This window comes from Chenopodium album, chromosome 15, assembly GCF_948465745.1.
Source record: "Chenopodium album chromosome 15, dcCheAlbu1.1, whole genome shotgun sequence".
Classification (NCBI taxonomy): domain Eukaryota; kingdom Viridiplantae; phylum Streptophyta; class Magnoliopsida; order Caryophyllales; family Amaranthaceae; genus Chenopodium; species Chenopodium album.
This window is the reverse complement of record NC_137848.1, coordinates 45,248,103-45,264,917: the sequence shown is the minus strand read 5'-3', so window position 1 is coordinate 45,264,917 and position 16,815 is coordinate 45,248,103. Positions and strand designations below refer to the sequence as shown.

Below are 16,815 nucleotides of genomic sequence, written 5' to 3'. Positions count from 1 at the left end.
GTCATGAGTTAGAGTTCTGTTTAGTAGTTCTAGTTTTGGAAGTTAACGAAGTGTTGACGTGGTCTTTTGAGCCATGTTAGCCGGTGTTAGGGGTTGTACACTTACACAATCCCTTGTTGGTTGGGTTGGTGGGCCTTCTAGTAGCCTTGTCGGGGTGTGAATATGTTCCCCTGGTGGTTAGAACAATTTTCCAGGGGGTGAAGTTATTAGCGCAGGTGGATAGGTTTCCCTGCATATGGAGTTTGCAGGAGGAGTGTGGTTGAGGGAAGGGTTTGGTTTGCAGGTCTTGTTGCTTGGTTGTGGGATGATATGGGCATTCATACAATTGCTATCATCCCTTTGTTAGTTTGGGTGATGACAAGGTCAATCATCGCTGTTAATCCATATCTTGAAGGAGGCTACCCATCTTTGATGTTTGGGTTAAGCAAAGTCCTCCATTTTCTTGCTTTCTCTATTGGTAGAGTTGCAAGAAGAGAACCTGCATTTGAATGCACAGTTTCTCATAGTGTCGTTAACGAAAATGACTCTATAGGTTGTGTTCCCAGACTCCTAGGATGCAGATGTGCTTTTCAACTCCTATGAGTTGGATGGTGTTATAGGTTCGTTCTTCAGCAACAGGACACATATTTCAGGTTCTTCCGTCTCCCATCGATTTCCATCATGGGTTTCCTTCGTTGTCACTGCCAGTTCGGGTTCTCTTCAATGTTTATGATCTGCGCTCTCGGTCCATCTCGATTGTTTCAGTTAATTTGGCCTCTCTGGGTCCATGGTAGGGATGTGGTTCGGTTTTCTTGGTTGTCCGGGCTCAGCAACTATTGATTTGTTGCAAGACTCTTTCGGTGTTTTGTTTCCTTCGTTCTTCCTGTTATGGGTATGGTTATTAGTGTGTATCTTTTAGGTTGTTTAGTGTCTATTTTAGGTTATAATACTGTTTTTCGTTAATAGTATCTTTTGTCAAAAAAATAAAGGGAAATTCTCTTTGGTAGACTTGTGTTAATTTAAATTATCAGTGGTAAAATTTTAAAATCGTTAATATCCTTGGTAGACATTGTTTTAAAAAGTTAATTCAATGGTAATCTTAATTAATATAATTAGCATTTTAAGCTTAACTGTGGTTAATTAAGCATCTAATGACTAACTTAACCCTAATAACAGACCTGATTTCCCTCCAAATCGAATTCCCCCTTTTTTTATAAATGAAAATCGATTTCCCTCTTTTTGTTAGAACCCTAGAAATCGATTTCCCCAAATTCTCTCTAAGAGCCAATGAAGAACAGTCGTTCATCTTCTTCCTTGAAGCCAATCACCATGGACGATAGGATTGCTTGGATTAGGCATATGCGCTGCGACTGTTCTCCCCCTCAAGTGGCTGCTGTGAAGATTTCAGAAACCACGAAGAACCCTAGAAGACTCTTTTACAAGTGCAGAGGGTGCGATTATTTTGCGTGGTTGAAGGAGGAGGATATAATAAGGGTTGGTGATGAATTGGAAGTTGAACAAGGTGGTTTTGCTGGTGTTACTTCAAGGCTGGATGAATTGATGAATTTCATCAAGCTAATCGTGAAGATGGCTTTGATAATGTATTTCATTATGTTATTTGTTGTTTGTAAGTGATGATTTTGGTGTATTAGTATGAAGTAGAATGTGGAAGTTGGATGTTTTGTAATAGGTATGGAAATGATGTAATTTGGTTTGTTAAATGAATGATGAATCAATGAAATTGGTACTATGTTTCTCAATTCTTCCTATTCCATTATTTACACATACAATTTGGTACTACTATTGTCAATTTCTGGAATCATTTTTGACACCTTAAAGTGGTACTAATTTTGTGAATTTTTGCAAGCTTTTTTGTGACATGAAATTGGTAATACTCATTCAATAATGCTGATATGTCATTGATTTGCCAAAAGGAAAATAATTCATCAACTTATAATTTAAATGTCTTGTTCAAAAAAACCAGAAATTGACATCATGAAACAGATCATATCCAAGTTTGACAAACACTTTTCTGACCAACTACTCTGGAGAAAAACATCATGCAGGCTGAGAAGCTGAGACCCCTCCTTTAGCTCTCTTAGACCTAGGTGAGACTCTTAATGGTTGTGATGCTGAGATAGGACCCTTTCCTCTCTGTTTCCTTGGTGAAACTCTTAATGGTTGTGATGCCACTGGTGTTGGTGTAGGTTGGCTGACAGATGCCACTTTGCCCTTCCTGGTTGTTGGTTTTTTGCTGGTCTGACCTGCAGAGCTTTCACTTAGGGCCACCTTTTGTTTACCAGTCAAGCCACCTTGGCAGGTTTGTGCATTATGGCCAAACTGTTGGCATTTGCTGCACTTGACAGTTCTGGACCTTTTCCCTTTGGCTTGCTCACCCTCTTCCCTCCTCCTATTCCTTGCAGGTCTCCCTATTCCTCTTTTCATAGTTGGTGGGGCAATCTCTGGGTAAGGACTGTCAGGCCATTGCTCCACATCTGGTATGGCCTTGATAGAGTTGCCATAAGCCAACTTATACCTTGTGACAGAAAACCACTCACTGATGTAGAAACTAGGGTCTTCATTTGAGTGCAGAATGGCTCTCATGGCATGTTTACACAGCAACTCATTCAAAGCTTTGGCAGGAACATCATTGTTTGCCCTTATATCTTCAAGTAAAACCCTCATAGCCCACTTGACATTCACCATATTGTTCCTTGTCTCCAGACCTGCACATGTATGTTCTGGGTTTTGTATACTTTTGATTGCCCAAGTACACTCATCTGGAAGGACAGAAGCAGCCAATCTCCAGCCACAGTTCACATCAGAGCATCTACAACAATATCTCTTGTTGCTAGCCCACTCAACAACCACTTGAAATCCACACTGGATGCAGTAATCCCTCAGAACATCCCTTAGGTGTTGCTTGTCCATGAACAGCTGCCATGGCTTTAGAACTATTTTCCCAAAACCCTCATCCTTATACACCTCACCATTATTATACAGCTTTGTTAAGTAGTTGTCCTGTTCATTCTCACACTCAAATTCCTCATCCTCAAAGGGATCATAACTGTCTTCAATCAATGGCCCATACTCATCCCTAGGCAAGTCATCTTCATCATCTAAGCTCACATTCTCTGACTCATCACTCATGTCTTCATCAGAATCCCCTCTACTAGGAATGTACCCATCATCTTCACTGTCACCATCCTGACTAACTACAGCCAAACTTACAGTATCATTGTCCTCACCTAAACTAACAGTAACCTCCCTATTCCTATTCTGATTCCCATTTTGTTGTTCACTATCCCCCCCACTTGTACTTGTGCTAATCACAATCCCTTTTCTCTTAGCAGTTGTTCTAGGCACTCTCTTTTGAAAAAAGGAAGATATTCTAGATGAATTTGATGATTGATTCTCACCTGAATTACCCCTAGGTCCAAACTCACCAATGTTTTGCAAAGGAGGTACCAGAGACTATGTAGACTGTTGGGCTTGGGTATTTTGAGTGATAATATCATGAGGCACTTGGTATTGATCATCAATTGGTTCATCAGTTTGGTCATTTTGCTGGGGTTGGATTTCTTGCTCAGTTGGCCATGGTGTAGGGGAAATAGTGAACCAATTTTCCAAGGCATTACCTCTGCCTCTCCCTCTGCTCCTACCTCTGTCTCTCCCTCTCTCAGATGCTCTCCCTCTACCTCTCCCTCTCTCAGATGCTCTCCCTCTACCTCTCCCTCTCCCCCTCCCTCTCCCCTTAGGTATAGGGTTTGCTTCCAATTCAGCTTGTAACTCAGCCCATGTTTGATCTGGGTCATAATTTAAAGTCACTGGTTCATTCACATGTTCAATCACAGGTTCACTCACAGGTTCACTCACAGGTTCACTCAGAAGCTCACTCATCTTCTTTGACTTTCTTAGACTCTGTACATGTCTATCAAAATCAGCCTTGGTTACTACTACAGCTTCCACATTCTCAGGTTGCTTACTCTTCCTAGGTGTGAGTTTTTTCCTAGGAGCAGCTACTACTTTTGGTACTGGATCAACCACTAAGTCAGCTGTAGGTTCAACAACTGGATTAGCTACAGGTTCACTCACTTTTTGCTTTCCCCTCATTAAAGATCTTGCAGCTGCAACAACTTTACTATCTTTAGCACCACACCCAACCCATATGTATATCTCAGTTTTTTCAGGTAAATTCCTAAACATCTTCATCAAATCAGCATCACTAAGTAAAGAAACATGCTTCATTTTGAACACATACTGAAAGGTGGGGTGTTCTGGTGTTTCTATATTTTTCTGCTTAGCAATTTTCCAGTACTCTACAATAAGGTCTATCAAATTAACCTTATCAACATCATCAACCACAACAGACACATCAATACCATTGTACTGAAATTGTAGTACAATTTTGTCAACCATTCTGCATCATCAAACCAAACAACATCCACAATACACATCAATAAGAATTTGACCTAAATAACATACCAACACAACATAATACCACATAATTTAACCCTAAACAAACAAAAAAGTACTGGATCAACCTAGGCAACCAAATTAAACCAATACGATTAACCACATTTCATGTATAACCCCATTTACCAAAAAAACAGAGCATGCATAAACCTTATACGCAAATAAAGCACATACCTTGCTTCAATTAAGGACAAATGGTGAGATTCTCTGTAAAAATTCAAACTTTGCTGCAGATCGTCAAGCACAAACAACTTTCCACTCCACGCAATTCACGAACAAAAACCCTCAAACCTTCCTCAATTTCCCCTCAAAATGTGTTTAACCCCCACTAATAATTGGAAAAAATACCCAGAACAATTGTTTCATAAAGCCCAGAATTTTAAAGCTCGAAAAATTTCACACTCAGCTTTCAATTTTCTACAGAGCATTCATCAATGCCGCGCAAGGAAATGAAGAAGGAAGGCTGATCGTTTGGAGACAAAGAAATAAACTGATTTGACATTTGTGGGTGGGGGTAATTAAATGGGGGTATTTTAGTCACTTCCAGCCTTTTTTTTATTAGACTCATTAACCATGGTTAACCAAATGCTAATTATATTAATTAAGATTACCATTGAATCAACTTTTTAAAACAATGTCTACCAAGGATATTAACGATTTTAAAATTTTACCACTGATAATTTAAATTAACACAAGTCTACCAAAGAGAATTTCCCAAAAATAAATAAATAAACGGCCCTTTATAGAAGCACTACCTCAGCTGATCAAGTTGCAATAGTGATTAAAGCACTTGCTTTTTAACATCTGATACCACCATAGGTCACGGAAAAACAGATCACAGATACAGAAGAGAGGGGTAGTGAGCAGACAGTGATTCAGATCAAATAGCAAAACACAACAGTATTTGATCCTTTCAGGGAAACAGAAAATACGAGCAGAGGGACAAGTAATCAGTTCAGTCCCACAACATTTGAGTCAGTGGTGCGGATAACAGTTAAGAGTATCATTCTGTTATGCTACGCACCTAAGAAAATAAATAACCAACTTAAGGATTCGGGAAACAGAGAGCAGTCATCATAAAGGGCTCTACAGAAATCACAGCAGCACTTGCTTTTGCTCAGTACAAAGCAAAGAAAAGTACAGTCAAAGTGACCAGTCCACATGGTTTGTGTTGTTTGAGTTGTAAGCCCTAGAATGGTCGACATCCATGTATTGCCGTCCGCCATCTTGGACATGGTCCATCAGAAGATCACCATGAAATTGACCATTATAATGTGGTTGGGAGATCTGGCCAAGTCCCAAATGACCAGATGGCACACCATGTAAACCACAACTGGCATCATTATTGCCTTTATAACCCCATGATGAGCTGCTGTTCGGAAAGTGTGCAACTGTAACACCATGAGCTGCATTACACTGGGAGACGGGAGTTCCATCAACGTTCATCGAGTTACCTAGTGCAGTACCTGATGAACTGTTTCTGGAGCCCCAAGATTGATTTGACAGAAGAGAGAGAGCACAGCTAGAGTCAGATGAGACGCCTGTGATACATTCTCCAGAAGGGAAGGAATAACTGGACTCACTAGCTGAACCATGCAGATACATCTTCGAAGGATGATCCTCAGAGTGGCCTGTAGATGCAACATGCTAAAAAAATGAGGCAAATTCCAAGACTTCTGAAATTCTACAAAATTTATTATGTTTCAGGTTATCTTAAGACAAATCCAATAACTTAACATTATAATTTTTATCCTACATCTTAGTTTTGAAAAAAAACAATTTTCAATTAATACGAAGTATATGAAAATAGTGCAAAAGTCAAAATGGTTCAAAGGGAGTACTTGTTATCTGTTGAAACTCTATAGTGAGAATTATCAAAACAAGGACAATTGAAAAGATCAATCATCCACAAATAAAGAGTTTTAACAGAATTTAAAAGTCATGAAAAATTAGCAGTTTAAGTGAAGTAAATAGAAGAAACAATTTTTCCCCTTGGAAGTAGCAAGTGAATGATTTAACTTGAAAAATGACGGCATATTTGGTTAAAAAAAAAAATGCAACAGTAGCAATTTTGTGAGATTATGCAAGGAATGTTTCATTCATGATAAATCATCTACACCATCCCAACAAAATATTCCCCCCCCCCCCCTCTCCTCCCCCACCCCAGGACAGGAGATATCTTATCATGGACGTCCACAAGATACACTTCATGCAGAAATTTTGAACTTGTTTCTATCACATTAATTCATAGCCTTATATCAAACTTGAATCTGAACATGAACTTATAATGATGACGGGGTTACCTAATACGTAGTACGCTTCAGTAAGCAGAACAGGTACAAGGTCACGATACACTAGTTGGGATGATTACAAATTTACAATACACTTGGGGTTTTGTTTAATACAGTATTTGAAATCATAATACGATATGAATAATATGCCCCAAAAATATGAAGGTTTTATTGGTATGGAAGACTTTAATCAGTAGATGATACGATTAAATCAATTTATTAGTAGATGAAAGCAACAAGAGCATCAGTAGAGATTCAAATATCAGAAGCAGTATTAATTATTAATTTTTTTGAACAAAACGATAAAAAACTCGTGTAACTACTAATTAGTGGGTTTAAATGGGTTTTTCTTGCTAGATACAATGTAGTAGGTTCAATGTACAGATTGCAGGATTACATCACCTGGCCACATAATGGACCTGGGCTGACTTCCAGATACCTGCTCAGAGGTTTCTGAACCTGGCCACAGATCCTTTTCAGACTGCCTTGAATACGAAGAGAAGTCCAATAAAAACCCACCATTTTTGCTGGTGTTGTCTGCAATGACATGAATAAAGTTTCTTAGCAAAAAGCCATCTTCACAAGTTATAATATACATGCCTAAAAAGTCCCTAAAGTTACTATGGCTCACCACCAAAAAAGGAAGAAGAGAGACGTCCCAAACGTGATGATAACATAGATCCAGGTGGTGGTTTTCTTCGACGTTCATTATGACCAGCAAGGCGTCTGCGACAGCTTCGTTTCCCTTGGTCAAATTCAGGAAGCCGATGAAATCTAAGATAAAATGACCAATTAACACAATTTTGTTGTAAGAATGAAGCACCCAAGGTGTAAATTCTTTCAATTTTTAAAATTTCTTAAGTACATATGTCAAATTAAGCTTTGAAGTTGATAGGGCAACACATAAATTGACAGTGTTACACCACTAGATCACTTTATAAAGCTGCAGTTATTCATGACATGTTGACACTAGGTCAAAAGTCACAAAAATTGAACTTTAACGAAAAACTATTTATCAAAAGCGAAATAGAATAGGAATCAACTGATCAATTTTTAGTCTTTATACTAGAAAACTAGACAATTTTAAAGACTGATAAAAAATAAAACAAAAACTGCTAATGCTCTAATTTATACACAGCTGTACCATTTTATACAGATTGTACTAGCCATTGCATTAAAAATCTATGTAAGGCACCGGCCACTTTTTAATGTTCACTAATGACAAAATGCCGATGTATAACTAAAAATGTACGATGAATAGTATACTTTACTAAAACGAAGGCCAACCCCAAGAGAACTTTATACCACAATCACTTAGAACTTAGAATTGTAAACATCTGGTCATTCTCCCCAACAACGACAAAAATTAGGTATTACTACAATTTAGAACTTAGAATACAACATTAATATTTTCCACCAAAAAACTTTATAACAGTTTCCAGCTACATAGAGAAAGAATTCTTTATTGACAAATGAATTTTGTATTTTCCTAAACATTAATCATCTGAAGGTATGTCAATATGTCATAGTCTATATTCTGATGATCAATAACACTGTAACATCTAGATCTATATCTAATATCTCGAAAACATAAGGACTCTCTATAATAACATCATTCCTCATAGATTTTATAAATAAACTTCACCGTAGATGATACAATGGCTTCCCTAAATAAGTAGCAAAGAACTATCAACTATAGTTGATACATATGTTTTCTAAGAAGAAAATACCAACACAAACCCCCAGCACCCTGTACTCGAAGATGTAAAGGAAAGAAGGCCAAGATGAATGAAATGTAAGCCACCGTTAACTGAATTTTACAATTCCAAGTAACAAGCAATTTGATTCATGGGCATGGCCATGATTCAACTGCACATGCAATAGCTTTTTAAATAATGGAAGGACAAACATCAAAGTCCTTTTCTGAAAGGCAAAAGCACTTCAAGTTGCTAATCATAACATTTATTGGGTTGTCGGGGAGGGAGGGGTGTTCAGCAATTGGTATATGTTTTCCATTTTTCCCCTTACCCTATTGTTTAAATTTGGGACACTAATAGTGGAAGGAGCCAAGAATCTGAAACAGTACTATGACAAATAAGCATTATAAAGCCAAAGCCCAAAGGTAACTGTGACTGTAGTATGAACTCTTAAACAGCAAATGCTTTGAACATGTTATTCTTTCTGTCTTCTTCAAAGCCAAAAGCGACAAACAGAACATGACCTCCAGATACTCGGCCTCTTTAGCCTTGTCTAACAATCAATTTTCACTGTAAGCGAAACTTAAAATTCTAATTCTTATCTCTGAAAATATCCAACCTACACAAGGACCGATCACAAGTAACGACCAATGCCTGACTTAGTGACTTCTCTCATCCTTCAAGCTAAACAATCTCTCACAACCATTCTTGTTCAACCAACTTACCAAGATTACACTTAAATAATGTCCAAGTAATACAACACAATGTCAACTGCTATATTCTTTTCATTTCACTCCAAATCTCCAGGATGCAACTATCAACACCCTAATAATGTAATGCTGTGCTATATTCTATTCATTCCAAATCTCCGAGATGCAACTATCAACACCCTAATAATGTAATGTTATGCTATATTCTTTTCATTCCAAATCTCCTAAATGCAACCATCAACATCCTAATAATGTAATGTCATAAATTATAAGGTATTCTTTAAGCACAAACTATCATTACCTAACCCCAGAAGAATGAAAAAAATAAAAATAAATAATTAGACCTAACACCAATACCACATAATTAATTTTTTTAATTTTAAGAAAAAAAACTTCTCATCCTCAAATCACGATAATCAAATCTGTTTTCCTTATTAATTACTCAATAAACCATCAGTCCCCACTTAATCCAACAAAAATAAATTACTAATATTTATATTTTTAATTAAAAATCTTCAGACTTCAGAGACTTGGCCACATTAAATGATTGATAAATAACAAATTTTATGATCACAGAAAAGGACAGGTATAATTAATTAGACCAAGCAAAATCAGAAACAAACTCTAAAATTAATCAAAATAAAACAGAACCCATGATTAACAATTAGATAAACATCAAAAAAAATATAAAACTAAAATAAAAAAATCAAAGAAAATGTCAAAAAAATTGATAAAAATTTCCAAGAGAGAAATTAATGAAAAAAAACCTGCTACACTGCTGGCAAAAACGCTGCTCAATACCAGCAACAATAACAATAGGTGATTTAGAGTGCATTCCACAAACTTTATGCCTTGAATAATAAGTCTTTGCATCACTAAGATCTGTATTACACCCTTCCACTTGACACCGCGGCGGCTGCCCGCTTTGCAACACCGCCTTTCCTCCCTTTTTCACCGGCCCACCGCCACCACCACCGGCGCCGGAAGACTTGCCGGAACCTCCGCCGCCGCCGCCGCCGCTACCCACGTCCTCAAAGTAGATTTTCTGACCAAATTTAAGACCGTTGATTGAATCAGACAACCCAGAAGAGACTGTTGAAGACCCTTCAACGGTCATGTAGTTGGAACCCATTAGAGTGAGTGAGAGTATGTTTGTTTATGCCCAATTCCTCATGATTTTGAGGAGAGAGAAAGTGGGTATATTTTTTAGAGAGAAAAAATGGGATGAATGAATGAATTTTTTTTACTGGGTTTTTGTGGGATTTTAAAAAGAGTGGTGTTTGTTTCTTTTTAGTGGGGAATTGGAAAGATAGCAGACAAGAGCGACTTGTTATGGGCCATGACAACTCGAGTTATCAGTAGATATACTTTCACTTTCTCTCTCCTAAATTTTTGAACAAAAAATTAAAAAAAAAAAATTAAATCTTTCAACAGTAATCTTAGTTCTTCGTCTCTCTGAATTTTTAGAGTGTCATTCAGAGAGACACAGAACAAGTTTGTTGTAGGAGAAAATGGAAAGTTATATAATCTATTAATCGACAATCAATAGGTAAGGTTGATGGCACACCTTGAATGGTCGGGGTCAATAAAAAGATTTGTATTTGACTACTCGTATGTTATTCACTTATTTGTATATGTTAGATGGTACATAGTTAAAACTTAAAAGGGTGTGTCACAGAAATCGACTCGAATCTAATGTAAAGAGTTACACCTAAAAGTCGAAAAAGTTTGGCCAGTTGCTCCGAGCTGTTTTTTTTGTGTAAAGAGAGAAATAGAATCAACAATCAAAAAAGTGTCAATAAATACCAAGATTGTACGCTTTAGCTTTGTTTATGTTTGTCGTCCCTTTAACTTGTAGATTTAGTCAATTGATTTTTTTTTTTTTTTTTTTTTTTGATATTTCCAAGTTTGTAACTTTTTCAAGCAGTCGTTTGTTTGCTTTTTTATACTCTTATTACTACTCCGTACTTGTAAAGTGGAGTAAATAACTATAGAAATTCACTAACAAGATATAAGAAAATTAAAAAATTAATGTCCTAAGTATATAAAAATAGTGGAGGTTAGACAGTTGGTAAAAAAGATGAAAATTTGTGAAGAATTGAAAATGAAAAGAAAATCAGAAGATTTTTGTACTTTGAATATGTGCTTTAATATTTAAATATGGTTTAATCTATTATATTTTATTAAGATAAACTAATCACTTCAATTAATTATTACTTATAATACTTATGGACGTTATGTTAATATGGTCCCCTCTTTCCTATGATTTTTTTTTTTTTTTAAATAAAATGATGTAGCATTTTTTTTTTTAATCCGTGTTTTTATGGCGATTTTTATGGTGATGAAACTCAATCATGGAAGATGGAAGTTTTGAATTTAAGCTTTGTTTTTTCTCATCTTTGAATTTTAAGTTAAGATAAATTATATTATTAAAAAGTTTTAAGTTAGATTTCGTTTGATTTGAGATAATACGGTCTCAATGAAAATGGTTTTTTTAAGGGGAAAAGAAAAAACAAAATTGTAAAATAGTTTTCCTTTGTTTTCTCCATTACTTCATATAAGAAAAGTTATGGAGAAAGAAAATGGAAGTGGAAGGATGAGGATGAAGGAGACAAAAATAAATAAAAATAATAAAAAAAATAAATAAAAAAAAAATGGAGGTAATGAGGTGAAGAATGGAATTATTGTCCACCATTGAAAGACTAATTTTTAAATATTTACAATTTAAACCAAACACCCAAAAAAAAAATTAAAACCTAAAGAAAAATGTGAGAAATGAGAAAAATATTTTCAAGGAAAGCATCTTACACCCAAGCAAATACTCCTATATACCATTTAAACAAAAGAATAATAACTTAAAATAACACACTTTTAAACATTTATTAAACATGTCCTTTGAAATGGAGGTGCAAATAAACCTTGTTGATATGAGGTGCACAAAAAAAAACCTAGTTTTAAATTGGAATTTGAAGTTATATATATGATCTAAGTTTTGGACCATAAGAGAAGATACCTAAATTACTCCATATAAATTAAATTTATGGGAATAAAAGAGATTGTCAAGAAAGAGGAGGAATCAAGTGAAGAAGACAAATCAAAGGGTCAAAGAAGACAAAGTGAAAAGGGTGATTCTTGGAAGGAAAAAAATGGCCATAAACAATCCAAAGTGTTATCCATTTTTTGAAATTTTCCATATTATTTAGGCCCAAAATATGTAATTTTACCCACTTTGCATAATTTGGTCATTGAAATTTTACCCACTTTGCATAATTCGGTCATTTAAATTTTACCCATTTTGATTATTCGGTTATCCATGATTCGGTAAACTCCATGTATCATCTATACTAATCTATTAAAAGGCGTTTATAAAAACGTATACGTGCCACGTAGCCTCTTCCAAATTACGCCACGTCACTTCACCAACAATTCGTGACGCCACGTCATTTCACAAACATGTGACAGCGCCATGTCATCTACCCAACATCTCCACATGTCACACCATCACTAAATAAAAAAATAAAGAAATATGATGATAAGAGGATTTGAACCCCATACCACTTGCAACAAAATTGAGTATATAGCCATCTAAGCTAACTATCAAACATGATATAATTGTGAAAAAGACATATATACAACTTTAAATGACATGGTTTAATTTTTTTTTAAAAAAATACACATATTTATTCCCCACTTCGTATTATATATATATATTTATTTATTTATTTAAAAAAAAAAAAAAAGAGGAATAGCAGACTACCTTTACTCTTTCTTTTCATTAATGCAACATTAAAGTGTTTGAGCTTAAATTTGCAAAATAGAAGACTACCTTTATTCTTTGTTTTCATTGTTGCAAAATTGAAGAAGAGTCAGAGCTATCCTATACGGATTACTTTACAAATTTATAACATCCATGGCGGTACCAATTAAATACATGGTTGGAGTAACCATGATCAAGAAGATTGGTTCTTTGTCGAAGGCTTTGGTGGACTTCAGTACTTCACTTTTGCCGCCGACGTCCGCTGTACCGACATTAATGTCGACAATTGTTGGTATGTTTATTCAATAATTACCAATGAAAAATCTATTGATATTCCATTTATTTTTAAACTTTAAATAATCATCATTAATTTGGCTTATTTTTTCATCCAATGCAATTAAATTTATTTGGATGGTAACTGAAATTGCATGTAATTGGATATTCAAAGGTATAGCATTTAAGATCTGAATTATCATTATAGAGGTAGTATTGGTAATTAACTCTTCAGGGAATTAGAAAAGTTATATGTTTATTGAGATTGGCGTTTTGAATCTAAGCTCCAATATGCAGCATTTATGTATTTTTTATATCTATATATATATGCCGTCAAACAACTAGGTAACTCATTAACCCTTTATTTTTGCTATTTTTCCTTGAGAAGGTTAATTATTATTCAGATTAATTTTCCGTAAAATTAAAATGCAATTTTATTTTTTTTTTGATGAAACAAAAATGCAATTGTTATTGAGATCTTTGTTTGAATGCAATTTAAATTCTTTTTTTGGGTATGTTGTGATGCAGTTTCGCACTAATTGGAAGACAGATTTGAGCAAATAGCTAAATAGCAACTATTCAAGGTAACAATGATGTCTATATCTATTTTTTGCTTTTTGTCAACTTTTCTGAAGCAGAATAGCAATTACAATTTCACATGCAATTTGGCAAGCAATTTTCTTAACTATAATAAGAAATTGAGTCTTTGAGAATAGAGGTAGCAAAAAATGAATTTTTTTGGCATTACATGCTCTGAATAGTGGGTTTCACAATCTCAATTATAAATGTACAAAGGCAAACAGAGTAAGACCTCTAAGGCTATAATTTAAAATCTTTGAGCATAAGCAAACAATTTAATCAACCCTCCGAATACTCTTATATTTTTATGCAATAACACACTATAACAAAACACAATGTTTACAGGTTAACGGAAAGCAAAAGGTGCTGGACAGATTGCAGCTCTGTGTTGGAAAGCAATTTGCATTCAAGGTCAAGCTTAGTACAAGAAGCGAAATAACAGAGCTCCTCTGCCAAAAGACTCTTGAGATAAACTACCAATTAGAAAATGCATACAAACAGAAAAACCAAGAAGCGGTGAGTACAATAAACAAAAAACCCAACTTTACTACTTTCAATTTCAAAAAAAAAAACATATAACAAAAAAACTAACAAACAAACATCAAACAAATGGCAGACAAACAAACCGACCACAAAAAGGCAATTGGACGTCAAAAGCTTGGAAACTAATGACCAAGTACAGAAGGCAACAAAGACAGGAGACACATAACAAAGGTAACAAACCCAACCAAAATAAATTATCTCCATACACCAGGTTAAAATGGAAAAAAATAATGACATTAACAATATTTCAAATGCAGGGAGTCAGGGACAAAGACAACGACCAAATCAACAACACGGCAACAACTGATGACCAATCAACGGAACAACAGGACTGAAAAATATGAACAAGACAGAAAATAAAGAACTAATGTTTTACAAATTTACATTGCTATTTCTTTTGATGTAGAACGATTTTAAGATTAAAGTCCCTTTGTAAAACAACAATAGTATTGCAGTGCTTCGAAAATACATGGCTAAATAAAAAAAAATTAAAAAAAAAAAAACGGGAAGTTTGGTTTGACAACAAAAAAAAAGGAATACAAAATTAACAACAATGCAATTTCATACCTTATAACAATGCCAAATTAAAAACACAAAAACCTAAAAAAAAACCTAAAATTGTACAATTACAAAAGTAGCACCTCGGGGCATCGCCCGGGCTACTCACTAGTTATATATTTAAATAGTTCTTTGGTGTGCACACATACTCTTTTCATTTTGTACATTTCCCTTCTTAACTTTAGTAGCAATAGTTTGACTTCATAAACACTACACACGGTAACACCAACTATGATTTAATAAGATAAATTTAACGCATAATATGACAATTAATTTTCATCTATTTTCAGATTTTATAACACTTTCACTTTATTCCATATTTGAAAAATCCACCTTACAGTACTACATTACCCTTCTTACATTAAACCTATGCACCTTTTTACATTCACTCTCTCGCACTTTCGGATCATGCTAAATTATTGTGTTCATACAAGTCAAATTGAATCAATTAAGTCGGTTGGATCAGTTTTTTTTGACACCTTTACTAAAACCTAGCTAGGCATCTAATATACACCCTGCAAATTATATTAATCCTAACAGTGACACACGAACTAATTAAAACGAAAAGTTTTGCATCCAAAAAAATTATACTCCCTCCGTTTTTAATACTTGCTCCTCTTTTCATTTTCGACCATTTTTAAATACTTGCTCCATTTCCTTATTTGGAAAGTTTTACAATATTTAATTAATTTTTCTCACCTAATGGACCCACCTGGAATCATATTTTATTAATGGGAAATTGTTTCGTATACCCTTAAGGTTTTAAAAAATGCACTGTGTACCCCTGAAAACTTTCAAATGCATCGTGTACCCCTGAGGTTTGTAAGAATTTGCACCAAATACCCCTAGACTTATATAACAAATGATAATTTTGTTAAATTGAGACCCCATATAGGCTATAAGCATTAAATTCTATTAAATTGTTACAACGTAATGCTAGTATAATGCTAAAACATTTAATTATCAAGCAAACTTAATTGATAAATCAAATTCTAACACCTTAAAGTTTAAGATTTAGAATGATCGATGGAGTTCAAATTTTGATGTAATTTATGTTTTTAGGTGGTTATACACCATAAATATAAAGTACTAAAAATGAGTCAGTGTGTGGGCATAATTTTAGTTTGATATGTGCATTTGTAAGACGATCAGGGTATGTGATGCATTTTTTACAAACCTCAAAGGTACATAGTGCATAAGTTTTTAAGGGTATACGGTTGTAGGGAATATTTCAAGCATTACCCCAAACTTGAACCCTACTGTGATCATACACTTAAGTGTAGTGGCGTCCAAAGGGAAGGAAGCTAGAGCAAAAGAGTCGCCAACAAGTTTTAGGAACTTGTAAACCGTTCACAAGGTGAAGATTACACCCCTTAACGATCCAGGAGATCGTCAACTCCAAAAGGTCTTGAACCAAATAGGGTTCGGGGATGAAGGTACAAATCTAACCTAAAAGAGATTGAACCTGCCCTAATAATAGACCTCTACTTTATTTTTCTCGTATTCATGTGCGCTTTCTGACTAACATGCAATCAACAGATTAACCCTAAACCTGTTTATCTATGTTGGTTGAACTTAATGCACAAATAAAACTATTATTGGTGATCACTTGAATTATAATCATATTAGTCTAAACAAGATTATTATTTATCTTATTAAGTGTGATTACAAGTACAAATTCCCTTTAGGCATGCATAAACGGCGTGATAAGCAATAACAATAATAATCACCAAGCAACATAATAACAATCATCATAATTATAATCATAATCTTAATAACAATCATAATAATCATAATTATCATAATCATGTTAAAGCATAATATTAATAGCAAGATCCTAGGCATGATACTAACAAGATTAATAACAAACCCTATCATGTCACTAAACAATAAAAATCAAAGCTTTAGCCCTAACATGATATTGATATGATATTAGAAAGCATAAGAAGCAC

At 34.7% G+C, this 16,815-nt stretch overlaps 1 protein-coding gene across 1 annotated transcript; it reads right to left on the bottom strand.

The window, feature by feature from the left end:
- Positions 1-5,200: 5,200 nt before the first annotated feature.
- LOC145582330 (squamosa promoter-binding-like protein 17) lies at positions 5,201-10,573 on the bottom strand. The gene is made up of 4 exons (XM_081639336.1): positions 9,921-10,573; positions 7,378-7,520; positions 7,149-7,283; positions 5,201-6,086 (listed from the first exon to the last, which is right to left on the bottom strand). The coding sequence occupies exons 1-4, from the start codon at positions 10,283-10,285 to the stop codon at positions 5,599-5,601; spliced, it is 1,131 nt and encodes a 376-aa protein (XP_081495462.1). The 5' UTR covers positions 10,286-10,573; the 3' UTR covers positions 5,201-5,598.
- Between the last annotated feature and the right edge of the window lie 6,242 nt (positions 10,574-16,815).